The following is a 27,476-nucleotide window of genomic DNA, read 5'->3' as shown; positions in this document are numbered from 1 at the left end:
CTCTGGATGTGTAGAAACGCTTGGAGAGCCCTTCTCGTGCAGTATTTGTACTGCAGGGTGCAGCCTGAAGTGTTTCCATTCAAAAATGATCATTGACTTCACAAAAATGCATTGAGGAGAATCAGATGAATCGTATTTGCTAAAGCTGAAGGCCGGCCTTGCCTACATTTGCAATGATGAGAAGAGCCAAATAACGGGAGCACAGCTCTGTCTCGCCCAGAGTCCGTGTATTTACACGCCGTGCCTGTGGCTTTCAGTCCCCCTCCTTCAGGGTCCCAGAAAGGGTCAAAGAAGAAGAGCAAGTGGAATAAACTCCACTCCCCGTCATTCCTCCTCCGTCATTTTCCTCTCCTTTCTCTCTTTCAGTTCCACCTTTTATCCAACCCTTTGAGTTCCCGAGATTCTCCATCGGCCAGCGGGTCTTCATCCCGTGCGTGGTGGTCTCGGGGGACTTACCCATCACCATCACCTGGCAGAAGGATGGCCGGCCGATCCCCGCCAGCCTCGGGGTGACCATCGACAACATCGACTTCACCAGCTCCCTGAGGATCTCCAACCTCTCCCTGATGCACAACGGGAACTACACGTGCATAGCACGGAACGAGGCGGCCGCGGTGGAGCACCAGAGCCAGCTCATCGTGAGAGGTGAGCCAGGGCAGGGGGCCACCAGCCACGGACAGAGTCGAATGCAGCAGTGGAAAAGGTGGTGTGGCCTGAACTACGGTGGATATTACTAGAGTTCAGAGAAATTCACTCTTCTCTCATTAGGGGAAAAATGTCACTGTACAGCTCACCTTCAAATCCTTCTAAGTTCCAGGGCTACACTTCACTTATCAACACTCTGCTACTTACAATAAATAGACTAGTAGTTCTCACCTGTAATCTTAGCAGCCCAGGAGGCTGAGATCCAACGTCTGGATGGAGACTCTATCTCTAAAATAACCAAAGCGCCAGACTGAAGTCGTGGCCCAAGTAGTAGACAGCCAGCTATGAACAAGCAATCCAAGCAAGTCTTGAGTTTACACCCCAGTACCAGAAAAGAAAATAAAGTAATGATGTAAAATAACTAGCACCCAGGAAATGTGCAATGGAAAGGACAAAGCTGTAGAATTTTGTGTATGAAACAGGGCTTCCACTTAAACCATGGCTGTTAGTCTTGTCTTACTGTAGTTATTTTAGCAGACCTCTTAATACTACTTATCATTTAGATAAATACCTTTTTAGAATCGTTGGCAACACCATGTTACTTTTCTTTCTGAAGTGCTATGATTGGTCCCAAGATCTTTGTTTCTTGCCCCTCACCTCCACTTTTTTTTTGGGGGGGGGTCTGGCTCCTGCCAAGACTTAGCATGACGCCTTGACCTACCTTTGACACACAGAAAAAGAGAGGGAGACACAGAGAGACAGAGAGACAGAGAGAGACAGAGGCAGAGGCAGAGACAGAGAAAGACAGAGAGACAGAGACAGAGAGACAAACAGATGCAGAGCGAGTCTTCCTTAGTTCCTCTCATATTATTGTTCCTCTATTATTTTAGGACACTTTTACTGCATTTTACAATTAAAGTATAATTTAAGCAGAGTGTGGTGGCCTTTGTGGGAAAATTAAATCAGGAGAGTCTAATACAAAACACTGGCTGTGGTCAACATACACATAAATTATCAATATTGATCTTTCAAATCTTTAGTCATGATGAATTCAGAATGAGGCTCACTTTTCACCTGGCTTGCCTGAGCCTGTGGTGAAGCGATTCCCTGGGCTCAGTGTTCATGCACATTGTGAAGGCAGCAGAGCAGAGTGAAGAGTTACATGAATGCCAATTAGTTGCACTTCAAAGTCTGCAGGCAACAGGGACACTGGTGTCATTGTGAAGGAGGGATGGCTTCTTTTCCGATTTCCTTATTAAGTTGTTACTATGTTTAAATAGTTGTACAGTGGAGTTGCTACGTAACAATGCAGTTTATGACTACCGTGTATCTTGATCAACGTTCTCACCTGCCCCTCCCCTCCCCACCCCTGCCCTCACTCCTCTGAATTTTGTAGGATATACATTAAATATGCAGTCTTGTCTGCACCCCTCTGCCCCTCCCTCCCCCCAATTCACCATTCTTCAACCTCTTGCCCCTTGACCCCACCCCAGCCTTTCAAATTCCCACGTTCTTGTGCTTGATTTCTTTATTTTGCTGAACTTTACTTTTGGCTTTCTACAGAATTACACTATTTGAGATCTCCTTTGAATCTATCATATTTCAGTTAATACATTTATATACATTTTAATACTTCTTTTAAAGTTATATTTAGTTATACAAAGGAGCTGCATTTCACAAAGCCCTTTATGAATACAGTGTGTCTTGATCAATGTCATCCTTCAGCATTCCCGTCCCTCCCTCCCTTCCAACCTACCCTTTCTCTCGTTCTTCTTGAATCTACCATATTTCAGACAATGCATCTGTACACTTGCATACCACCCGACGTATTTACTTATAAGTTTATAGGCTAAACCTAGCTCCCACATATGAGAGAAAACAAGCAGACTTGGTCTCTCTGGGTCTGACTTACTTCACTTAAATATAATTCTAGGTCTGTCCATCTCTCCACAAATGGTACAACATCATTCTTTCTGGTGGATGAGTAAAGTTCCGGGATGGGTGTGATTTCTGTTATCTCCAGGGTCATTGGTAAGCCCGGTCTGCCCAGGACTTCTCCTTCCTCCCTCCTGTGTAAGAAACACACTTACTACCCCTCACCTTCAAGTCATGGGAAGAGACCAACTACATATTTCTGGGGGAAAAAAACAAACAACAAGAAACCAATACTCTTGGAGTGAATAAGCAAAAGAGTAGATTGTAAGTTAAATATAAACTGAAGACATATATGACACATTTCTCTCTCTTGTTTTGGAGTTTGATAGTTGAGTTTTCTTTCTACCTATTATAAGATAAATAAAATGGGGCACCACACAGACTGTCTTTCCCAGGGTTTTCTTACACACAGAATGAACTCTTAGTGTGGCTGGTGAAGGGCCAGCAGTACCTCAGCCTGTCTTCAGGGTCATCTGCTCTCAAGGATCCAGGTCAGGGAACACAGATGATACGTTCAAATGCGCACAGGCATTCTTTGTATCGCATGCCCTTGGTTGAAGGCAGCTGGACATTTGTTTCTGGGCCAAACATGGGTCTTGAAATTGATCTTAGCTATGTGTGGTAGTGTAGCTCATCAGTCTGATGGACAGTTCCAAGTGGTTAAACTAGCTTCAGTGAAATGTGCAGTAAGTCACAGATCCTGGTAACAGAGCCCCGAGGAAGAAAATGTGATTTTCAAGGTGGTCAGTGTGACTGGAGATGTCAGAGGATGCCAGGTGCAGGGAGGGGGGGGGAGGTGGTGGTGGTGCGGGGGGGGGGGGGCGGGGAGGTGGTGGTGCCGGGGGGGGGGGGGGAGGTGGTGGTGGTGCTGGGGGGGGGGAAGGGGAGGTGGTGGTGGTGCGGGGGGGGGGGGGGGCGGGGAGGTGGTGGTGGTGCCGGGGGGGGGGGGAGGGGGGAGGGGGGGTGGGGAGGTGGTGGTGGTGCTGGGGGGGGGGAAGGGAAGGTGGTGGTGGTGCGGGGGGGGGGGCGGGGAGGTGGTGGTGGTGCCGGGAGGGGGGGGGGGCGGGGAGGTGGTGGTGGTGCCGGGAGGGGGGGGGTGGGGAGGTGGTGGTGGTGCGGGGGGGGGGGGGGCGGGGAGATGGTGGTGGTGTGGGGGGGGGGGGCGGGGAGGTGGTGGTGGTGCCGGGAGGGGGGGCAGGGAGGTGGGGGGGGCGGGGAGGTGGGGGGGGTGGAGGCAGCGGTTCTCATCTGGATGGAACTGGGGCCTCTGGGAGATTTAGGAGAGCACAGGTGTGTGCTTTCTGGCCTGAAGGCAAACCAACTGTAAGATTCTCTTTGTAAGTAGATATGTCTCCCATGTTGTTGTGAGTCCCCCCACCCCCCGCACCTCTCAAATATTGGCACACATTTGAACCATATTTGGGGCTGCAATGTGCTCTAATGTCTGGTGCACAGCCCGTAGTGATGAAAAATAACCATCTTGAGAGTCGGGACCCAAGGGCCTGTCATTCAGAGGATTCCTCAGCTGATGTTAGTAGAGAAATAGTGTTCTGGGTGATTTGTATATGCAGTCCTTGCAGAAGCAAAATTCTGTGTACAGATACACACACACACACACGAGATGGTTGGTGACTAACCAGTGTGGTGACAGAGGCCGATTCATCCTTTAAATTGCCACACACACTTTGTAAGAAGGATGGAATGAGCCAGAAGGTAAGGGGAGTGGCTCCAAGGCCCTGTCAAGGCTCAGACAAAGGAGAATGGCTTGAGTGAGAAGCATTGAATTTGCCACAAATTAAACATGTTTTCAGAGTACGCACGTGCAACGAAGGAGAGAAAATGGAATGTGCCATGGAGACTCATGTCCCCTACCCCATAAGGAGGTGAACAAAGACCAAAAGCAGAGGTGAAGCAGGAAGGGCAGTTCTGACAAGAACATACAGAGAGGCAAGAACATACAGGCCCAAGATACTCCAACATGGGAATTCAGGCAGAGAGGAGGAGCAGTGGGAGACAGAGGGAAGGCAACCAAACGTCTCTAATTCTGTGGGAAGTGCAGAAAAGGGAAACCCAAGAGCTGGCCATTGGTTTAGGAAGTTACGTACCTGTGTGGCACAGGTATGAGGAGTTCTGAGGAAAGAGACTCAAGACAAAGGCGGGGGGAGGGGGAATGGTGCAGAAGCAAAGAATACAACAGTTTTTATACTTTCAGGAAATAGAGAGTTGGGGAGGATCGGGACAAGAGAAGCCACCATCTCTAAGACTTGGTATTTAACAGTGTGCATGGATAGCACACGGGAACAGGCCATAGAGTAGAAAGTCCTGTGACTGGCATCAAAGGCGAGATTGTGACAGAATCTAGCCCCATAGCAAGTGGATTGTGCCGGAATCTTTGAATCGGTATAGTGTGTCCTAGGTACCATAATGGCGGCCATAGTGTGGCTAGAGAAGTTGGAGCCATGGGAATTAGTGGAGGTTATAGGGAGCATATTTGGGGTGAGTGCAAAAACAAACGTAAAATATAGCTGATGAGAATGTGACAGAGTGACAGCTGTTGAATTTTCCCTCCCGTATAAACAACTACAAGGTTGGACCAAAAAATGATATAAAGAGCTATGTCAGGAAGTAGAATGGGCAGCACAGGGCTATGGTTCTTGAAGGAAGGGAAATGCACGGGATGGGCCCCAAATTCACCCCAGATTTCCAGTTGGCACATTTTGCAAATTATATCAGAGGGATGCAGCTCCCAGACTGATAGCAGTGTCTTGCTGAATGGGGAAAACAGAGATCGAAAAGCTACCTGAAAGACTGGTTAGTGAAGTGCAGAGTACTGGAGATCAGTACTCCCCCTCCTCCTCCTCTTCCTCCTCTTCCTCCTTCTCTTCCCTTTCCTCCTCCTCCTTCTTCTTCCATCTTTCTTCTTTCTTCCTCTTGGCCAAGGGCCATTTATCTGTTTATAACATCATTGTGGACCATACAAAATTATCCATGCAAGCAGATAGCTCCCAGTTCAGAAAAAAGAAAAAGCTCTCCAAAAATCTATATAAGCTTCCTTTCCAATATTTATCTGAACACAACACTTCACAGCTGAGGGGAGATTCTGTGCAGGCAGGGAAGGATTCACGTTGCTTAGAAGTAAATGGAGGACATTGGGAGCATCCACCTGAGATCTCAGGAAGGCTACCCATCAGGATGGGTTGCACTATCCCAGGAACCAAGGGTACTCCAAGCCAGTCCACAGACTCAGAAATACTCTTCACAGAGTCCCCCAGTAAATTAGCTATTAACAAGAACAATATGCAAGGGCTAAACATCTGAAATAAGAATTTTATAACCAGCAAAACATATTTATTCATCTAGTCTTCACAATGAAGACAAAATAGAGATATTTTCAGATAAGTATTCAGTACAACTGATTAACAAGCTTTTACTACAACATATATTAAAGAATTTTTGAAAGAAAACATTTACAGATGCAAACTTTGATCTATACAAGGAATAAAGATCTGTAGATGTGCCACGTTTATTGCTGAGTGCAAAAGACATTTTAACAATTTATGTCATTTAAAGATACTTAGATGTTTAAAGGATAGTGATCCTGTATCATGGGATTTATAACATGGAAAAATAAAATATGCAACAGTAGCATAAAGGATAGGAAGATGAAATGCAAGTTTACTATTGTAAGACGGTGCTTAAATTATACATGAAGTATGATGATGTTATTTGAGTGTAGACATTGATAGCTAAATATGTACATTTTAACCTCCAGAGTAATCACCAAAAAAATCAAAGACAGGGCTATTATTCTAACAGAAGACATAAAACAGAACAATATAGTATTTTCAACTAAGCAAAAAAGATATGAAAACAGAGAAAATGTAATAAAAAGAATCTTGAAAAAATTTAAACATGGTTAGATAGTAAAGTCAAATATAGCCATAGATATATATGAATTGTACATGAATTCAATATACAAACAAAACATATTTTAGGATGAAAAGACAAAGAGACAAGTACATACTCTTTTTTATTTTTATTCATCATTTTTATTATTTTTTATTATCTGTAAGTAGTTATACAAATGGCTTTCTATTCAACATTCAGGTCTACTGTAAATATAAAGACACAGATAGGTTAGAAATGAAATGATATAAATTATCCATCATAAAATCTTGATGATCTGTGTCAATATGAGAGAAGATAGACTTCAGAACAGGAAACATTAGCAGATTAGATAAGCAAGTGTTATCATGATGAACAGGTCAATTCACCAAGGTGACATTAAAAGCTGATTCAGGATGTACACCCAATGACAGGCCTTCTAAATCTGAAGCAAGAAGCCAGCAGAGCAAAAGGAAAAAGACAACAAGCCAATGACACAAAGACAGTTCTACACTCCTTCACCAGTAACAGAACAAGCTGAAAATCAGTGTGAATGCAGACCTAGCAGTAGGCTTAGGCAACACAACCTAATGATGTTTACACAATATCCTACCCAACAAATGCCCAAACACTTCCTGGTGTCTACAGTAAGCTGGCCACGTTTGAAGATGCTAGGCTTGCTCTAATTCATTACTACAGTGATAGGAAACAAATAGCACCACAATAGCCCTTACACATATTAATTCAAAAATGAGTAACAAAGGACTGTTATACACAATTTTAAGGATGTTCAGTGATTTCAAGGCCACAAATATCAGATTCAAGACAAAAGAAGAATATGAATAGTCACAGATATGTATATATCTTAATCAAAAGCACTGTGGGATTAGATACTACTCTCATTTGTAAATTATAAGAAACACTTAAGAAAGAATAACATGCTTATAAACTCTCCTGCACAATATGGAACAAAGAAATTTAGTTCCCAGATTTGCTTGTGACATAGTTGTTGTATACAAGGCTTATAAAGACATTGTGCAGAGAAAAATATGCATACTGATATCTGAAAGAGATGTTGTGAGAAACTTATAAACTGCTTGGGAAGCAGCTGGCCCAGGACCATGCTGGGCCTTTCAGAGCAAGGCGGTGTTTCTTGGCTACCCATTTTTCTCTGCTGTAGATACACTGTCATTGAGACAGGCATTTGTGTATCCTTGCTGGGGGGTTAACACCTGCTCAGGGGGGCAGCTCCTCTTTTTACGATTGCTAATGACTATGCCCCTGCTTTCAGAATTCCACTTTCTCCTAGGAATAGCCAGATCTTGGCTTTTGTCACCATGTCAGTTCCAAAACTCCTGCTGGATAAGCTAACATCGAATGTTCCCTTGAAATTCAGACTTGCCATTTGTCATTGCTGCTCAGAAGAACATTCCACATTGCAAACTTAGCCAGTAGCTTGGGAATATGATCTGTCATTTCAGCCATTTTAAAAAAAAATGCAAATATATAGTTAAGGAAACAAAATCCGCATGAGAATGGATTTTTGTTTTGGTCCCTGGGGTTTTATTGTGGGCTACAGCTGGAATTGAGGAAGTTTCTCTCTTAGATATGTTAAAGCCTTGCCCTGGGATTTGAAAGGAAGGATCTGGAAGGTCTTGAGATTGCCTGTTGGGGAGAGGGTGATTTGGCGTCTCAGGTAATGGGCTGTTGAACTGGTAAGGAGAAGATGCCTGTCCCCCTTGGCCTGTCCACCGAAGACTTCACAGAGGGAGGGAGCTGATGGGCCTGCCTGTGAGATCCGTAGACAAGAGGAGGTGTGAATACAGGGCTGGAACTCCTATCGGAAGCACCGACCCACATTAGTGCCTGGCAGGGCACAACTGGCCCCACTGAGCCTGCCTTCCTTGACTGGAAAACAGGTGTAACTCAAAGTTACACCTTGCAATGTTTCACCAGGCTGGTGGCAGACTCTGCACAGAGAAAAGGTGGGCCAGGGCCCCAAGCAGAATCCTGAGGCCAGCTAGTGCCAGTTAAGATACAGATGCGAAATGGTCAGTCGGTCAATTAGCTCATCGCCTACTGTCTTGATGTTGGACTGATGGGCAAACACAAATGCCCTAGCCAGTTGATTTCCCCGAGTGAGCAAGGGCATCTGGGGAGTAATGGATGTGCTGGCTGGTCAGGGAGCCAAGGGAAAGCCCCCTGGCCTGGGAGCCTGCCCGCTGCATGCCTCCTGCCCTCGTCCCTTCTTCCTTCCTCCCATCTCTCACTTGGATGCTTCTTGACTGTGTGACATTGAGTAAGTTATTTACTGTGGACTGACATCGTTTCCTTGTTCCTTAATTCGGGTAGTGTCTAGTCAGGTCTTGGTCATAAATAAGGTGTGGGGCACAGGTGGTCCACAGTAGGTGGCAGTGCCCCTCCCCCCCCCCCCCCCCCGCCTCTATCTCCTCCTGTCTTTCACTCACCTCTACACAGCCTTGGGGCCCAAGTCCAACACACACAGGCCATGGGGGAATCCAGACTGGAGGCAATGAACTACACGGCAGCCTTGTAATGTGGAAAACATGATGAAAGGGCACTATTTGCTCAAACCAAGAGTTGAGGATACAATGCATATTGAAGATGGAGGTGCTGAGATGTAGACAAAGAGGGTTCTGATACACGCGGAAGCCACGTGTCCCCAGCTCAGGCCTGGAGCCAGGGGTCAGTGTAAAGCTTAGGTCAAGACTTGGAAGACTCATAAAGATTTAATTTGGAGAGAGGGAGAAAAAGAAGGAGGGAAGGATGGGAAGGAAGGAAGGATGGGAAGGAAGGAAGGAAGGAAGGAGGGAAGGAGGGAAGGAAAGGAAAGGAAGGAGGGAAGGAAGGAAGGAAGGAAGGAGGGAAGGAAGGAAGGAAGGAAGGAAGCAAGGAAGGAAGGGAAAAGAAAAAAAGATTCCCTTAGCTCTTGTATATATGTCACAGGGCTTAAAATAACAGAGGACCAATCCTGTTTCTGATGCCATTTTATCTGGGGAAAGTGCTATACTCCTTGGCAGACCGTGTGTTCCCTGTGGCTCTTATTCTTGGCTCTACACCAAGGCTGCCGAACAGTGGCTCCTATGGGCGACTCCAGGGACGTGGTGTTCCCTTGCTCCGTGTCTTAGGATGCCTTGCTGTTCCTGTGTTTTGGGATGAGCTGCTATTCTCTTGCCTGAATGGTGGGTGATATTTCTCTTTTCAGTTCCTCCCAAGTTTGTGGTTCAACCCCGGGACCAGGATGGGATTTATGGCAAGGCCGTCATCCTCAACTGCTCGGCTGAGGGCTATCCAGTGCCCACCATTGTGTGGAAATTCTCGAAAGGTAAGAAGTTCTTTGATTGGCTGGTCTTCGGGACACACCTTGTGCTAGGAAGGACTCTTGGCCTGGTGGGGAGTTGATTCCCAGAGCAGAGCAGACACCCCTAGTGGCCCACTCGGGAATTTAATGGAGATTGAGTGATCGCCAGTCCTTGGAAGGAGCAGGAAGGAGTCAGGCAGGTCATTCAAGTTATTCAGGTTGGTTACTTCAGTATTTGGGGGAGGTGCAGGGGGATGGGGGACTACTCTTCCTGCACCTGTGATCTGCTCTGGGAACCCACGTGACCCTTAAATGAAGAGATAGAAGTGCAATTGTCAGGATGATCTGCGGAGGGAAAGCTGTTTGCTCAGTATTTAAATGCAAGTCACCACATGGAACACGAAATCACTGGGTTTTATTTACCCAAAACTTAGAGTATACGCATTACATCTCACTACCACCGGAGCGGCTCCCTTTCACACACATCTCCCCTTCACACACAAGGATGCCTTCCCCTCTGTTCAGAAAATGCTGAAATTGCATTTGGAAATTGCATGTACGCTGTGGAAACGAATGGCAGTATCAGTTTAGGCACTGAAGAAATAATTTGCATTCATCAGGCCATCCTCTTTAGAGAGATGCTGCAGTGTCACTTGGACACATACTGGAAATCCTTGTTCTTTTCTCATTCACAAATCCCAGTACAGTAATTCATTCATTAAAGAGCCGAGGGGAAAATACATGTTGGTGACATCAGCCAATCCATCCATCCAAGTCTTCATTCCAACAATGTTACATCTGTATATTTTTGTATCCTTAATGGATTTGCATTCTAGATGTTTCTTTCTTCCCATAACTTGTTGCATTTTTTATGTGAAAACAACAACCATAAAAGGGAAAATATATGCCTGACTACTTTCCCTGAGCCCTTTGCTACATACTATTTGAGAAGTTGGAGAGAGAAGAAAAGGGTACTCCAAATGGATTGGGAAAGCTATTAAAAAAATCCATCCTACAAACTCCCCTGGGACACAGGACATTCGTGTTTGTTGTTATCACAGGATAACCATTTGGTTGGCCAGAATTGGGGGTACATGCCACTAACCCCAGCTACATAGGAAGTAGAGGTAGAAGGATTACAGCCCAAGGCTGGGCAAAATGAGACTATATAAAGAATAACTAAAAAAGAGAGGGCTGGAGGTATGGCTCAAGTGGGAGAGTACCTGCCTACCAAACACCAGGTCCTGAGTTCAAACCCAAACATGCACAATAATAATAATAATAAATGAGATCAGTTAAAAATAAGCGCTTTGTTCAAAAACAGGAGTGCATCCTTCCTAGTTTCTTACCCCTGTGACTTTTTATTTGAGGCTGTATTTGGAGCCCCACATAGAAGTATTATAACATGAAAATGATGCAGGTGAATTAAACAGTAAATTTAATTCAGTCTATATCCAGGGCGTATTTGACATTATGGACACATCCTGTGACACTCATTTTCAGGGTTATTTTCAGTGTTGTCCTCGATCCCTTGGTGGCTGCTCTCCCCTCCCCTGCCCTGCTCCTCCCCCCTCCTCCCTGGCTCCTCTTTCCCCCACCCTGCCCCTCCCCTGCTCCTCTTCTTCTCCCTCCCACCACACTCCTGGGGTTTGGCTGACATGAACCCACTGCCATGATCATCTCATGCACGAGGTCACTGCGTGTGTGTGACTGCCTCGTGAGGCCGATTCCTGGAGCCTCCTCGCCTGGCCTGCTTGCCTGTGCTCTGTCTGGGCCCAGCAGGGTGAGAGTTCAGAGGCAAAGCAGCGGCCACATCCAGGCTGACACAACTACCACTTGCTCTGTGCAGACGCTGTCGTGATGGAGATTGCCGGCCTCCGGCCCAGCTCTCCAGCCTGAAACCAGGCAGCTGTCTCAGGGCGCTGCTTCTGGCTTCTTCTCTGGGCACAGAACTCATCAGAACACCCCCACCAAGCAAAGCTTTCATTTCTGAACAGCTAAATCTTAGCAGGTGCCACTGCTGTTGCTCCTCCTCCTCGCCTTCCTCCCATCTTCTCCGCCATGTTTGTATCTGCCCACTGCCCACCATGGAATATGCTCAGAGCAGGAAATCCTTCCTGAAGTAGACAAGCCAGCCTCCTTGTTTAAGAAATCCCTGCTGTCTCCTTGAGGATGACAAGGGATGGCGACTCTAACCCCTTGGTGAGGAGAACGAAGCGTGCATGGCCTTCCTGTGTGCCTGTGAAGCACAGAGGGAGATTGTCCACCCCCCCCCCCCCACACACACACACATCATTTGGTTCTTGTTCGGTGCTCTCTCCCTCTCCCTCCCAGCAGGGAGGCCGGGAGCTCCCTGGCCAGCTTCCTCTGGTCCTGTGTGCAGGCATTTCTATTTTCAGTCACACCATCTCTGGAGGCACACAAGGTCTTAGACATAAATGCACTGTCCTCTTTTCATATAGAACGAAGTTATGGCTGTAGTGAGAATGCCTCACATGCCGAGCATATTAGACACCGAGCATGCTCTCGCGTGACTCTTGGCCAAGGGCTTGCTCGATAGGCCAGCAAAAATTGATCCCTGTAAAAACAAACACACAAAAACCCCAGCTGAAGCAATTATCTTATTTGTTGCTCCCTTCAAGATGGGCTTCCCTGCGTGTTTTCTCTACCTCCCGGTCCCTGGACCCCAGCGCGAGCTGTCTTTACCACAGAGCAGATGCGTCCCTTGTACATACGCCTATTGACAGAAGCAGCCGTTCTGGGTGCGCCTTCCTAGTGATTTCACATGTTACCTCCACGCATGGAGCTCTACCACTGTCCCCTCCCCACCCCAGCCAGCTACAGCCAACCCACAGCTCTGTAACTGGTGACACTGGCCCTGCATTCGCTCTCCCAGCTGATTACCCAAAGTGCTCACCCGATGCTGAGAAGGTTACAGGATTTGCATATTGTTTCCCCCTTTATAGTAACAATGAATCTAAAGTAACCGATGGATAGTTCTACTCAACTGTAGTGAGGTCTACTTCCTTCTTATTCAAATGACTGCTAACCCCCAAAGCCAGTCCTCACAGTGGCTAGACAGTTTGTTATTCTGGTTAGCAAGAATGATCACACCTTTAGATGCTCTACCTCTTAACGCAGACTCATTTTGGCTGAGGTAAAGCTGGATTTGATGTTTTCCAATGCATTCACACATCATTCTGTCTTCATTAGGTCATTTCAATAACTTATAACAGATAAACTTAACGGCCATCCTTCTCCACTATTTGTTAGAGCATCTGAAGGTGGCAAATGTTTCAGCTACAATGTGTGTTTCAAAGAACCAGCAGGTCCCCCACATAATTCTAGGTCCTTAGGAGGCTGAGGTCAGGAGGTCATGGTTTGAGGCCAGCCTACGCAGACATGTGAGACCCTTTCTCAACCCACAGCTGAGTGTGTTGTGCATGCCTAGTTGTGCAGGAGGCTGAGATCAGGAGGGAACCCCACCCCATGGGCAGAGCGGAGCATGGTGACCCTGCCTGGCATCCAGCCAATGTGACTGCAGGCGAGATTTAGTTTCTCTCAGACTGTTGCTTGTAAGTGGTCTCAGATTGCTTTTGTTGGAAGATCTCCAAGGGCAGTTCATCCATAGCACTGCCTTTCACCCCAGGAAACGAAATGCATGGGAACAGGTGAGTGAGGAGAAGAGAGAGGAACAGGAAGAAGGGGGAAGAGAACTCACCATCATTGGTAATCATCGCTACTGGCCAGTTTGCCCCCTGGAGCTCCTCAGTGATTAGAAAGCAAAGGAATTCCTTTGTGAAAAAGAGACTATTTCTATAGGAGTTTAGAAAACATTAGGAAAGGTCTCCCTAAACAGTGAGACTGAAATCTTGGAAAGGAAAAAATATGGCATTTCCTTTTCTTTATTATTTGGATTTTAGACAAAAAAGTTCACAGAATCCTTATGATTCAAATCCCAGTATGTAACTTAGTGGACAACTTCCATTAATCAGTCAATCCCATTAATTATTTTTCAACATCATTCACCTACTTATCTGCTCGTTCATCATCAAGCACGTGAGATCATTTGTGAACTCTCAGATGCATTGTTTGAAATGATATACTTTTATCAATGTTTCCAGTATGGCTTTGTATCTTACACATTTGGTTAATTTTGTTGTTTCCACATCATGAGCAGGGTTCATTTGGTCCCATTCAGAAGCTGTACTGAAAGAGTCAACACATTGCAAGGAGGATAAAATATCTTCTGATGTTTTCCATTTTTGTCTCATTTTGAACTTCTTCTGAATAAAATGAGGGTTGAAAGAAGGCATCTACTTAGAATGGCTTTGCAGTGTTTTCCTATTGTCCTATTAATGTAACCCAGAACTCATCCACGTAAGTCTCGCTAGTACGCCCTTACCCTCCCACGTTCCACAGATCTCACCCTGCTCCTCCTCTTAGCATGCATACACACCAGACACCAGCCAACCTCCAGTGATTCATCTTTGAATTATGAGTTACTTGGAATGTGTTAAGTTGTTACATGTTTGGAGCTTTTCCAGGTAGATTTCTATTCTTGATTTTAATTATTATGTCATTGAAACAACACATATTTTGTCTTCCTTTCATCTCACAATGTTTCCTAGAATTGGTATTGTAGTTCACAGGAGTGTTTCTGTTTAGAACTGTCTCATTCTATTCAGTTGCTATGAGAAATTGCTGTAGACAACCACCGCACAATGATTCCACACAGTGCTGGGGCCTCGGAGACTGAGGCTGAGGTGCCTGCGTGCTGGCTGTGGGCAAAGCATGTCTCTGGGTTCCATGCTGCTGATTTCTTGCCATGTCTTTATGTGTGATAGAGTGGGACTCAGAGTTGTTTGGAACAACTTCCACAGGGCACTTAGGGAGGGCTTACCCTCCCAAAGGACACACTTTCAAGTCCCGTTGAACATCTTGGCATATAAATTTAGGAGTACGCAGACATTTTGCAATGATTGGTTGAGGGTAAATTGAAATTAATATATGGTCTATTGTGGCATTCTATAAATACCAATTGAATGTCAGTAGTATCAACGTCTTCTGTACTTCAAAGTTATTTCCTCTGCCCCTTTCCAGTTTTCTCCTTCTAAAAACTATAATTACCCCTTCTAAAAACTATATTAAATGAGTGGTCTTCTAGAGTTAGAGTTATAAAGTGATCTATTCTGATTTTTTTAAGTCTTTGGCTGGATTTATTTCACTTTGAGTAAACTGTGTTGACCTAATTCTTTCCTCTGTTGTGTCCCATCTGCTAGAAAGCCTCTTTAAGACTTTTTTCATATATATTTTTCATTTCTATTGTTTTATCTGAACTCTTTTTTTGTGGTTTTAATATTTTGTCTGTCTGTGCATTTCATCACAGTTATTGTAAACTCTCTGTGGCGTAGTTCTAGTTTCTCTTGGCAGGGGGCTGCCGTTCCTTCCATGGTCTTTTCTCTCTTATTGACATATCTCGTGGTTTTCTTTTGGACCCCTGCCATAGTGTGTAAAAAGAAGAGTTGAGGCCAAAGCGAGTAGAGTCACCTCCAGTTATCCACCTGCTCTTATGCTACGCTCTCTCCCGTCATCGTGTGTTGAAAGTGAATTCATTCATCTAGTTTCTAGTTCTTTCTGGGCTTAAATCTTTGCCTGTGACTTCACGTTTCAGATTCAGTCTAGGGAGAGATGTTCAAGATGAACAGTGTCTTTCAGGGCCAGCCTGGAGGAGGTGCCCTTCCCCCGCTCCCTTCCCTGGCTCCCTTCCCAGGCGGCTCCCTTCCCCCGCTCCCTTCCCCAGCTCCCTTCCCCGGCTCCCTTCCCAGGCGGCTCCCTTCCCCGGCTCCCTTCCCCGGCGGCTCCCTTCCCCGGCTCCCTTCCCCCGCTCCCTTCCCCGGCTCCCTTCCCCGGCTCCCTTCCCCGGCTCCCTTCCCAGGCGGCTCCCTTCCCCGCTCCCTTCCCCCGCTCCCTTCCCCGGCTCCCTTCCCAGGCGGCTCCCTTCCCCGGCTCCCTTCCCCCGCTCCCTTCCCCGGCTCCCTTCCCCCGCTCCCTTCCCCGGCTCCCTTCCCCGGCTCCCTTCCCCGGCTCCCTTCCCCCGCTCCCTTCCCCCGCTCCCTTCCCCCGCTCCCTTCCCCGGCTCCCTTCCCCGGCTCCCTTCCCCCGCTCCCTTCCCCCGCTCCCTTCCCCCGCTCCCTTCCCCGGCTCCCTTCCCAGGCGGCTCCCTTCCCCCGCTCCCTTCCCCGGCTCCCTTCCCCGGCTCCCTTCCCCCGCTCCCTTCCCCGGCTCCCTTCCCCGGCTCCCTTCCCCCGCTCCCTTCCCCGGCTCCCTTCCCCGGCTCCCTTCCCCCGCTCCCTTCCCCGGCTCCCTTCCCCGGCTCCCTTCCCCCGCTCCCTTCCCCGGCTCCCTTCCCCGGCTCCCTTCCCCCGCTCCCTTCCCCGGCTCCCTTCCCCGGCTCCCTTCCCCGGCTCCCTTCCCAGGCGGCTCCCTTCCCCGCTCCCTTCCCCCGCTCCCTTCCCCGGCTCCCTTCCCAGGCGGCTCCCTTCCCCGGCTCCCTTCCCCCGCTCCCTTCCCCGGCTCCCTTCCCCGGCTCCCTTCCCCGGCTCCCTTCCCCCGCTCCCTTCCCCCGCTCCCTTCCCCGGCTCCCTTCCCCCGCTCCCTTCCCCGGCTCCCTTCCCCCGCTCCCTTCCCCCGCTCCCTTCCCCCGCTCCCTTCCCCCGCTCCCTTCCCCGGCTCCCTTCCCAGGCGGCTCCCTTCCCCCGCTCCCTTCCCCGGCTCCCTTCCCCGGCTCCCTTCCCCGGCTCCCTTCCCCCGCTCCCTTCCCCGGCTCCCTTCCCCGGCTCCCTTCCCCGGCTCCCTTCCCAGGCGGCTCCCTTCCCCGCTCCCTTCCCCCGCTCCCTTCCCCGGCTCCCTTCCCAGGCGGCTCCCTTCCCCGGCTCCCTTCCCCGGCTCCCTTCCCCGGCTCCCTTCCCCCGCTCCCTTCCCCGGCTCCCTTCCCCGGCTCCCTTCCCCGGCTCCCTTCCCCGGCTCCCTTCCCCGGCTCCCTTCCCCCGCTCCCTTCCCCGGCTCCCTTCCCCGGCTCCCTTCCCCCGCTCCCTTCCCCCGCTCCCTTCCCCCGCTCCCTTCCCCCGCTCCCTTCCCCGGCTCCCTTCCCCCGCTCCCTTCCCAGGCGGCTCCCTTCCCCCGCTCCCTTCCCCGGCTCCCTTCCCCGCTCCCTTCCCCCGCTCCCTTCCCCGGCTCCCTTCCCAGGCGGCTCCCTTCCCCGGCTCCCTTCCCCCGCTCCCTTCCCCGGCTCCCTTCCCCGGCTCCCTTCCCCCGCTCCCTTCCCCCGCTCCCTTCCCCCGCTCCCTTCCCCCGCTCCCTTCCCCCGCTCCCTTCCCCGGCTCCCTTCCCAGGCGGCTCCCTTCCCAGGCGGCTCCCTTCCCCCCGCTCCCTTCCCCGGCTCCCTTCCCCGGCTCCCTTCCCCGGCTCCCTTCCCCGGCTCCCTTCCCCCGCTCCCTTCCCCCGCTCCCTTCCCCCGCTCCCTTCCCCCGCTCCCTTCCCAGGCGGCTCCCTTCCCAGGCGGCTCCCTTCCCCCGCTCCCTTCCCCCGCTCCCTTCCCCCGCTCCCTTCCCCGGCTCCCTTCCCCGGCTCCCTTCCCCCGCTCCCTTCCCCCGCTCCCTTCCCCCGCTCCCTTCCCCCGCTCCCTTCCCAGGCGGCTCCCTTCCCAGGCGGCTCCCTTCCCCCGCTCCCTTCCCCCGCTCCCTTCCCCCGCTCCCTTCCCCGGCTCCCTTCCCCCGCTCCCTTCCCCGGCTCCCTTCCCCGGCTCCCTTCCCCCGCTCCCTTCCCCCGCTCCCTTCCCCCGCTCCCTTCCCCGGCTCCCTTCCCCCGCTCCCTTCCCAGGCGGCTCCCTTCCCAGGCGGCTCCCTTCCCCGCTCCCTTCCCCCGCTCCCTTCCCCCGCTCCCTTCCCCGGCTCCCTTCCCCGGCTCCCTTCCCAGGCGGCTCCCTTCCCAGGCGGCTCCCTTCCCCCGCTCCCTTCCCCGGCTCCCTTCCCCGGCTCCCTTCCCCGGCTCCCTTCCCAGGCGGCTCCCTTCCCCCGCTCCCTTCCCCCGCTCCCTTCCCCGGCTCCCTTCCCCGGCTCCCTTCCCAGGCGGCTCCCTTCCCCCGCTCCCTTCCCCCGCTCCCTTCCCCCGCTCCCTTCCCAGGCGGCTCCCTTCCCCCGCTCCCTTCCCCCGCTCCCTTCCCAGGCGGCTCCCTTCCCAGGCGGCTCCCTTCCCAGGCGGCTCCCTTCCCAGGCGGCTCCCTTCCCAGGCGGCTCCCTTCCCAGGCGGCTCCCTTCCCCCGCTCCCTTCCCCCGCTCCCTTCCCCCGCTCCCTTCCCCGGCTCCCTTCCCAGGCGGCTCCCTTCCCCGCTCCCTTCCCCGGCTCCCTTCCCCGGCTCCCTTCCCAGGCGGCTCCCTTCCCCGGCTCCCTTCCCCCGCTCCCTTCCCCCGCTCCCTTCCCCGGCTCCCTTCCCCGGCTCCCTTCCCCCGCTCCCTTCCCCCGCTCCCTTCCCCCGCTCCCTTCCCCCGCTCCCTTCCCCCGCTCCCTTCCCCGGCTCCCTTCCCCCGCTCCCTTCCCCGGCTCCCTTCCCCCGCTCCCTTCCCCCGCTCCCTTCCCCGGCTCCCTTCCCCCGCTCCCTTCCCCGGCTCCCTTCCCCGGCTCCCTTCCCCCGCTCCCTTCCCCGGCTCCCTTCCCCCGCTCCCTTCCCCCGCTCCCTCTCCCCCGCTCCCTTCCCCCGCTCCCTTCCCCGGCTCCCTTCCCAGGCGGCTCCCTTCCCCCGCTCCCTTCCCCGGCTCCCTTCCCCCGCTCCCTTCCCCCGCTCCCTTCCCCGGCTCCCTTCCCCCGCTCCCTTCCCCCGCTCCCTTCCCCCGCTCCCTTCCCCGCTCCCTTCCCCCGCTCCCTTCCCCGGCTCCCTTCCCCCGCTCCCTTCCCCCGCTCCCTTCCCCCGCTCCCTTCCCCCGCTCCCTTCCCAGGCGGCTCCCTTCCCAGGCGGCTCCCTTCCCCCGCTCCCTTCCCCCGCTCCCTTCCCCCGCTCCCTTCCCCCGCTCCCTTCCCCGGCTCCCTTCCCCGGCTCCCTTCCCCCCGCTCCCTTCCCCGGCTCCCTTCCCCCGCTCCCTTCCCCGGCTCCCTTCCCCGGCTCCCTTCCCCCGCTCCCTTCCCCCGCTCCCTTCCCCCGCTCCCTTCCCCGGCTCCCTTCCCCGGCTCCCTTCCCCCGCTCCCTTCCCCCGCTCCCTTCCCCCGCTCCCTTCCCCCGCTCCCTTCCCCCGCTCCCTTCCCCGGCTCCCTTCCCCCGCTCCCTTCCCCCGCTCCCTTCCCCCGCTCCCTTCCCCGGCTCCCTTCCCCGGCTCCCTTCCCCGGCTCCCTTCCCCGGCTCCCTTCCCCCGCTCCCTTCCCCCGCTCCCTTCCCCGGCTCCCTTCCCCGGCTCCCTTCCCCCGCTCCCTTCCCCGGCTCCCTTCCCCCGCTCCCTTCCCCGGCTCCCTTCCCCGGCTCCCTTCCCCCGCTCCCTTCCCCCGCTCCCTTCCCCCGCTCCCTTCCCCCGCTCCCTTCCCCGGCTCCCTTCCCCGGCTCCCTTCCCCCGCTCCCTTCCCCCGCTCCCTTCCCCCGCTCCCTTCCCCGGCTCCCTTCCCCGGCTCCCTTCCCCCGCTCCCTTCCCCGGCTCCCTTCCCCCGCTCCCTTCCCCGGCTCCCTTCCCCGGCTCCCTTCCCCGGCTCCCTTCCCCGGCTCCCTTCCCCCGCTCCCTTCCCCGGCTCCCTTCCCCCGCTCCCTTCCCCCGCTCCCTTCCCCGGCTCCCTTCCCCCGCTCCCTTCCCCCGCTCCCTTCCCCCGCTCCCTTCCCCGGCTCCCTTCCCCGGCTCCCTTCCCCCGCTCCCTTCCCCGGCTCCCTTCCCCCGCTCCCTTCCCCGGCTCCCTTCCCCGGCTCCCTTCCCCGGCTCCCTTCCCCCGCTCCCTTCCCCGGCCCCCTCCGTCCTTCGCAGGACAGGAGGCCTCCTTTGCTTTATAACTTTTCACTTGCACCTGTCCTCTCTCCCACTGCACTGCTGCTTTGACAGAGGTTATGGGCTGCAGGGCTTCTGCCTGTTCTGAGACTGAAACAGGGGAGGAAAGACACAGCCACCGTCCCTGCCTGCAAGAGCTTGGGCCTCTCAGAAGGTGTAGATGCAGGACTGACTGGCCGGTGTCCTCAGAAGCAGTGCCCCCCCCCCCTCCGTCCTGAGTGAGTGGTGTGGAGACAGCTGACCGGCTCAGGTCTCAGGCTGGGAGGACCAGGAACCCCAGAGCCAGCAGCTCCTCTCTAGGGCCCCCTCCTGGCCACACTGTGAACTTCCCCTAGGAAACCCACCCCTGCCCCAGCCCTGAGTCAGCAAACAGAGCCTTGCAAATCATGTCCACTGTGGGGAGTTAGCCCTGAACCCCCCGCCCCCCACCCCCAGGCTTTCTCTAAGGTTTCATTGTTGCCAAAACACATTTTTCAAGATGTGTTCACGCCTACAGTCCCAGCTAGGCAGGAAGCAGAAGTAGGAGGTTACAACCTGAGGTCACCTCTGGCTTCAAGCCTAAGATTCAACCTGAAAAACTACTAAAGCAATAAGAGCTGGCTCAGGTGGTAATGCCATGTCTAGTAAGTGCATGGTCCTGAGTTCAAATCCCACTGCCACACTGCCGGAACAAGCTGGTTTCACATGAGCCAAGTCATACCACAGTCCTAGCGCTTCACACCTGTGGGCCACTCTACTGCATGTGAGCATTCTGAGATTAGTGCTCTACGCTGTGTTGTCTTCATGCAGTGGCCTGACAATGTGTTACTTATTTATGTATTTATTTGTTTGTCAGTCATGGGGCCTGAAGTCTGGGCCTGGGCGCTGTCCCTCAGCAATTCAGCTCAAGGCGAGCGCTCTACCACTTGAGCCACAGCGCCACTTCTGGCTTTTTCTGCTTAGGTGGTGCTGAGGAATTGAACCTCATGCATGCAAGGCAAGCGCTCTTCCCGCTGAGCCACCTTCCCAGGCCTCTCTTACTTTTTATCTCAGACTTTCAAATGTCGTCATCATCAATAGCAGGTGGCTCCTCAATCAGCATTTCCCTGTTGGGGGAAAGACAGAATGCGTGGTGTATCCAGTCGCTGCCTCTCCCCATGTCCCCGCCCCGTGAGACAGGATAGGCCAGGCCTGGCTGCGGCTGTGCACTTTCCGCCTGAGCTGCGCCCCGTTTCCCCCCCCCCGCCGTCCCCCCCCTTCTCTGCTCTGGGTGAGCCTGAGCTGCGCCCCGTTTCCCCCCCCCCGTCCCCTCCCCCCCCATCTCTGCTCTGGGTGAGCCTGAGCTGCGCCCCTTCCCCCCCCCCCCCCCCCCCCCCCGTCTCTGCTCTGGGTGAGCCTGAGCTGCGCCCCTTCCCCCCCCCCCCCCCCCCCCCCCGTCTCTGCTCTGGGTGAGCCTGAGCTGCACCCCGTTCCCCCCCCCATCTCTGCTCTGGGTGAGCCTGAGCTGCACCCTTCCCCCCCCCCCCCCCCCCCGTCTCTGCTCTGGGTGAGCCTGAGCTGCACCCCGTTCCCCCCCCCCCCCCCCCCCCCCCCCCGTCTCTGCTCTGGGTGAGCCTGAGCTGTGCCCCATTTCCCCCACTCCCCCTGCCGTCCCCCCCCCCTCCGTCTCCGCTCCATGTTGGATTCATGGGTTTTCTCTGGGGTTCTGTTCTAGGTGCTGGGGTTCCCCAGTTCCAGCCCATTGCCCTCAATGGCCGGATCCAGGTTCTCAACAACGGCTCACTGCTGATCAAGCACGTTGTGGAAGAAGACAGCGGCTACTACCTCTGCAAGGTCAGCAATGATGTGGGCGCAGACGTCAGCAAGTCCATGTACCTCACGGTTAAAAGTAAGGAAGAAGAACCTTTCCTTTTACCTACATAGGTCTTCGGGGGCTTACATTTGCAATTGTCTTTGAACACACCTTTCAGAGCAACCTGTTACCCAAAAGAGCAGCTCTTGAATTGGCTGTAGCCAAGGTTTGAACATTTGCTGTCCTAGAGAAACGATTGATCAGTGTGGGGAAAAACCCCACCAGGGGTCAGGGGTCAGGAGCAGGCCTAGCTAGACCCCTCGCTCTGAGACGTGGTGCCGTGTCCTCTCCCCTTTGGTGCCGGCTGCCTTTGTACAAGCCCCGGATGGCCTAAAAGATCAGATCCCTGCTTTGTTTGCTGTGGAAATCTCCAACACATGATCTTACATGTGGTCTAGGGCAGAGGCCTTTCACATGCATTTTATTGTCTGCAGACCAGCTTCCTCAGACCTTACCTTTTAGAGATAACTGTAGTAAAGTCGAGGAGCTGCTCAGGTCACCAGAGGAGGCAATGGGAACGTGGTGCCCCGGGCTGACGGTCCGGCTGAGGAAGGGATCATCCTCATGCCCGGGTAGCGAGAGCCAGGAAGGGATGCAGATGGGAGTCCCATTCCTGGATCCTGCTTATTAACTGTGGTTGTGCCTCGTTTGTAGTGAATGACTTTGCCCATTAATGATCATTTTCTATCTGCTGGCATTGATTTCTTTTCAACTACAAGCCTTTATTGTGTTTCCTCAGTTTAACATTTTAATTCTGCTACTCATGGTTTGTGAAGATTCCCTACAGTACTGTGATTAGGAAGACTGGATTTTGAGTGAATTTCAGTGTGTGTGTGTGTGTGTGTGTGTGTGTGTGCGCGTGCGCGCGCGTGCTATGGACTTGGCAGGCCCCTGTCTCTGGCAGGCTAGGCAACAGAGCAAGATGCTGTCTCAAAAGAACCACAGAATGTTTCTCACTGGCCTTCCTCCTAGGAAAGCCTCAGACTCGGGCTAAACTCTCATGCTGGGAAGCATATTGTATAGTTGTGAAATGGGTTGGTCTTAGACATGGATTTTACATCCATATGTCACTTGATTTTGACTTCTTGATTCTCTGTTCTGGAAGGAGTGAATTGCCAAAAAAAAAAAAAAAAAAGAAAAGAAAAAGAAAAAAGAAACCTAGCCATTGATGGTGGCTCCTGCCTGTCATCCCAGCTACTCAGGAGGCTGAGATCTGAGGATCACGGTTCAAAGCCAGCTGGGGCAGAAAAGTCTGTATGACTCCAATCTCCAGTGAACCACCAGTAAACTGGAGTGGTGCTGTGGCTCAAAGCAGTGGAGGAGTAATCTTGAACAAAAACGCTCAGAGACAGCAGCTAGGCCCTGAGTTCAAGCCCCATGACCAACAACAACAAAAACAAAAACAACTCTAAAGGCCAAGTAGGTTAAGAGATCTATCCAAAGCTGAACCTGTGTTTTTTAATTATAAATTGGTGAAACATGAAGACAACTCGAGTTGATGCTAGCCAATGAAAGGACGATGTCTTATTTAATATACCTGAATATATAAAACACCGTTATGCCACAAGTGCATATCTAGGAACGAATTGCAATCCCTACGAAGTGTGTGACATCACTCATCCTGGGTCTCATCCTCACGGGTGAAAGTGCTGTTTGGTGGACCGTGAGTTCGTTTCCTAAGGAATGACAGTGCTCTTGTGCTCCCCTGAAAATGCCCTATTTCCGTTAATAATGTATTAACTGGCTCGTGGTGTTTACTTGTAGATTGATAAATTAGTTCTAGCTTCCACAGATGAAAGCCTGAATCCTGTGTCTCTCTCAATCTGACTGACTTCACCTAAAAGGATTTTTCCCCAGGTCTATCTATTTCTTTGAAAATAATGCAATACTATGCTTCCTAATGGATGAATAAAATTCCATTGTGTCTGTATACCACATTGTGTATAAATATATATATTCATATATACATGAATGGGATATATATATATCTATATATATATATATGTACCCCATTCATCCATTGAGGGGTATCTGGGCTGCTTCCATAGCTTGGCTGTGGTAACTAGTGCAGGATTGAACATGTCTGTAGGAGATAATGTTTTAGAATGTTATAAGTATGTTTTTACATATACAGGTTATATCCATCACATATGACTTGTTGCACTATAAAACAACATAGGCATGGCTTGGAGAGAGAAAGGAAACACGTAATGATTTGCTGGAAACAGCATTTGAGAAAAGCCATTCTGGAAAAGAACATGGAAACTTGGAAGACCTAGAGCTTGCAGGCTCCGTGGAGACGTGTTTTTATCATCTGTGTGACAGAGACTCAATGCCAGGGCTAGAATGGTGCTGGTCTTCCTCGCCCAGCTTGGTCCAGAAGAGTCAGTAGTAGCTGGAGACTTCACAGCTGCTGAATTTCCAAATGCACTGAGAGGGGAGGAGGCGGTGCTCAGCAGGCTGGTGCTCGAGTTCTCCTCTGCTAGGTGTAGACCTGTGGGGCGCTGGGGATGGAAAGCAGAGGCAGGCATACTTCCTGACCCATTTCCAAGGCAGGTCTCCAGAGCCAGTGCATTCCAAATATAAACGTCATACCGGCCTCTTGCTCAGCACCAGACCCATGGGGCTGCAGGGGAGCCTGCGGAGCAGCCCTGGACGGAACGCCGTGGATGGGCTGGAAAATGAATCCTGGACGCTTCTTCCAGCTTGGCTGCCATTCCAGCTGCTGAGCCCAGGCCCCGGTGAGCTGCGTTCCACTCCTGATCTGAGCACAGCAGCGACCACAGGCTAGAAGCCGCAGGCCTTGCTTCCCACCGCGCCTGGACCCCGGCACCCAGGGCAGGACCCCAGTGTTATCCAGCAGTGAGAGCAGAAGTCAGGCCCAGCATCCGCTCTGCCCCTCCCACTACCCGAGGGTCCACCCGGGGTCTGGGAAGGGGGTCGCTCGTGATACGTAGCTCCTGAAATGACTGCATTGCTCCATCGATGAACCACACTTCACTTTTTCACCGTGGCCCACATTCCATCCTCCTGACCCCCACCTGCGGTGTGAAAGAACACTTCCCGGAATTGAATGGAAACCAGCCAGGCCTGCCCAGCCGCCCGCCCTCCCCTCAGCTTGGGCAGGGAGGGTCCCTGTGCCCTTGGGAAGCCTGTGCCTCTGTGAGCCATCCGCTTCCATGGGGACCTGGCTGCTTCTGGCTGGTTCTCTATAGTGTGATGCCCTCAGGGGCCATGCCACACCGAGTGAGATGCACAAGCCGTCCAGTGCCCTCTCCTCCACAAGAATCCACATGCACACCCGGATGTCCGGTCAGCCTCCCGGACCTCCTCCCTCAGACCTGCTTCTGGATGCTCAGATCCTTCGCCCAACCCCAGGCCTGTAGTCCCCAGAGGAGTCAGCAGCCAGCGGTCAGGGGACAGGGACGAGGTTTTAGTGAGCTTCCACACCACCTCCCCGCCTGCGTTCCCTCCTCCGTCAGGCTGGAATTCTATACCTGAGACACTCTGGGGTTAATGAGGAATTTACATCTCGGGAGATGAACAAAGCCCATGCACTCTGACCTGCTTCCATTTCATTTTCCATCCTGACACCTAGCCATTCTTTTAATATTTTTTAAAACAGGCTCTTCAGCCAGTTACTAGCTAGCTACGTTGGGCAAGTCACATGACCTCTCTGTGTCTTGGATATTTCATTCTCAAATCATCTCCAAATGTTTTTGTGTATTTTTTAAAAAAGAAACAGGCCTAAATGAGTTAATGTAGGAATATTAATTGGTGAGTATTAATGAACAGTGATGGAACCTTCCTTTCAGCAATTGTAAAACCTAGCTCCACTCATTGGACTGAACGGAAGTGCTAAAGCTGTGAAGCTCCTAGATGCAAATGAAAGAGTATTTGTAGGTAATGGTTTCTTACACACGATACCAAGAACAGAACTGACCAAAGGCTGAACATGACTTGGGCTTTGTAAATAAATATTAATGTATTTTCTGCATCAAGAAAATGGAAAGAAGCTGGGTGGCTCATACTTGTAATCCCAGCTACTCAGGAGGCTGAGATCTGAGGATGAGAGTTTTTAAGCCAGCCCACACAGGAAAGTCTGCTAGACTCTTATCTCCAATAAACTACTCAGAAAAGGCCAGAAATGGTGCTGTGCTCAAGCTGCAGAATGCTAGCTTTGAACACAAGGAAGCCAGGGACCGTACCCAGGCCCTGAGTTCAAGCGTTAGGACTGACAAAAAGAAAGAAAGAAAGAAAATGGAAAACAAATGTGAAGAATGAGAAAATGTTTTTAAATACAGAAGAATGTGTGAAGAATGAGAAAATGTTTTTAAATGTGTTTTAATACAGGATTCATATCTGAGACATATAATAATAGGAGAAACACCAATTACTCAATTTAAAAATAAAAGCCTTTAAAAGACATTTGCCTAAAGAAGATATTGAATGGACAGCAAACAGCAAGGAAATGCAGATCAAAACCACAATGAGACAACACTGGCCAAGTGGCTAAAACAAAAGTAAAATATAAGACTGAGCAAGCATTGGAGAAAATGCGGGAACACTGCAAATCATGAGAATATAAACGTGTGCAGCGCTATGGATACCAGTCCCTCCAAAAAGTGAAAGGTAGAGTTACTATACTGCCGCGGACCGGGTTCTGTCGGGACGACGGAGGACACCTAAGGGAGGAACCTGGAATAGGTGGGGAGATGGCAAACAGACAACTCACACACACTAGGAGTGGATGCTGAGTGCGATTTAGTGCAGAGGATAACAAACTTTTATAGCAAAAGTCTCCATGAGAAAGGGCAAAAAGTTACACAATCTTGCTGCAGGGCTTCTTTCTTGGGTGGTCACCAGCTGGTCGCCTGAAAGGGCAAAAGGTTACACAACCTTGCTGCAGGGCTTCATTCTTGGGTGGTCACCAGCTGGTCACCTGATAGGCACTTGTTTCCGGCTTATCTCTAAGAAATATAATGGGTTTCGATGTTTTGTCATCAACTAACCATTACCTATCTTTATAGAGGCCTTAACTTTCCCATACGATCTTTCTTGTTTTTTCTTTAATAGTAAACCTCAAGGAGACCTGGATCTAGCAAGTCTCTTAGTAAATAGCAGGAAATTCTTTCTCCTAAATAGTTATCTTAGTAATTGCCACCCATTCTTTCTGCTCTAGCTGAGCCTACAGCTTCTTGTAAATCCCTTACAAATAATTCCTTCTACTGAAGTGACTTTGTGAAAACCCTAATACTTTTATATTTACTTATAACTTATCTCCTAGCCTCCATAAGAGGTGTTTCAGGGTAGCACTTAACTCTGGTGAGTTAGTCATATTTTTAAGACACTCATCAGATATTGGAGTCGTCAACACTCTTAAGAAAGAGCTTTGAATAAGGGAACGTTGACAATGAGCAAGTACAAAGAGCAGTAGAAGCAGTAAAAGATTAATAGGCACTCTTATGCAGTGAAGAAAGGCAGAAACACATCTTTTCCCAGGGGTTTTTCCAGCCTTTTCCCAGGAGTAGGCCTCTTAGAAGCCCTATTCTCCGAGGTAGACTTCGGTGAAGTCCCAAAACTTGGAGATAGGTTTCTGTAAAGCCCCATTCTCTGAGGTAGACTTCGGTGAAGTCCCAAGACTCAGAGATAGGTCTCGAAGCCCCTATCATGGTCTGATAGATGGTCTCCCATGCTAAGCAGACTCTACTGGGGTCGGCGTGGCACTATACAGCCCAAACACTCTATGTGTATACTCAAGACAAACATACCACTGGAAACGTGGACATGAGTGTTTATAATGGCAGTCTATAAGAGCTTAAAAATAACGCCAGAATCCCCT

At 51.4% G+C, this 27,476-nt stretch overlaps 1 protein-coding gene across 1 annotated transcript in view; it reads left to right on the top strand.

Annotated features, from left to right (window-relative positions):
* Dscam (DS cell adhesion molecule) overlaps window positions 1-27,476 on the top strand; it is a 475,219-nt gene that overhangs the window by 293,771 nt on the left and 153,972 nt on the right. Inside the window, exons 9-11 of the mRNA XM_042687342.1 lie at window positions 367-645; window positions 9,692-9,811; window positions 21,497-21,670. Coding sequence (XP_042543276.1) covers window positions 367-645; window positions 9,692-9,811; window positions 21,497-21,670 — 573 coding nt within the window. The remainder of the gene's footprint in view (window positions 1-366; window positions 646-9,691; window positions 9,812-21,496; window positions 21,671-27,476) is intronic.

This window comes from Dipodomys spectabilis, unplaced genomic scaffold (assembly GCF_019054845.1).
Source record: "Dipodomys spectabilis isolate Male_0828 unplaced genomic scaffold, ASM1905484v1 ptg000107l, whole genome shotgun sequence".
Lineage (NCBI taxonomy): Eukaryota > Metazoa > Chordata > Mammalia > Rodentia > Heteromyidae > Dipodomys > Dipodomys spectabilis.
Note: the sequence above shows the minus strand (reverse complement) of the source record. Positions and strands in the feature narration are given on the sequence as shown.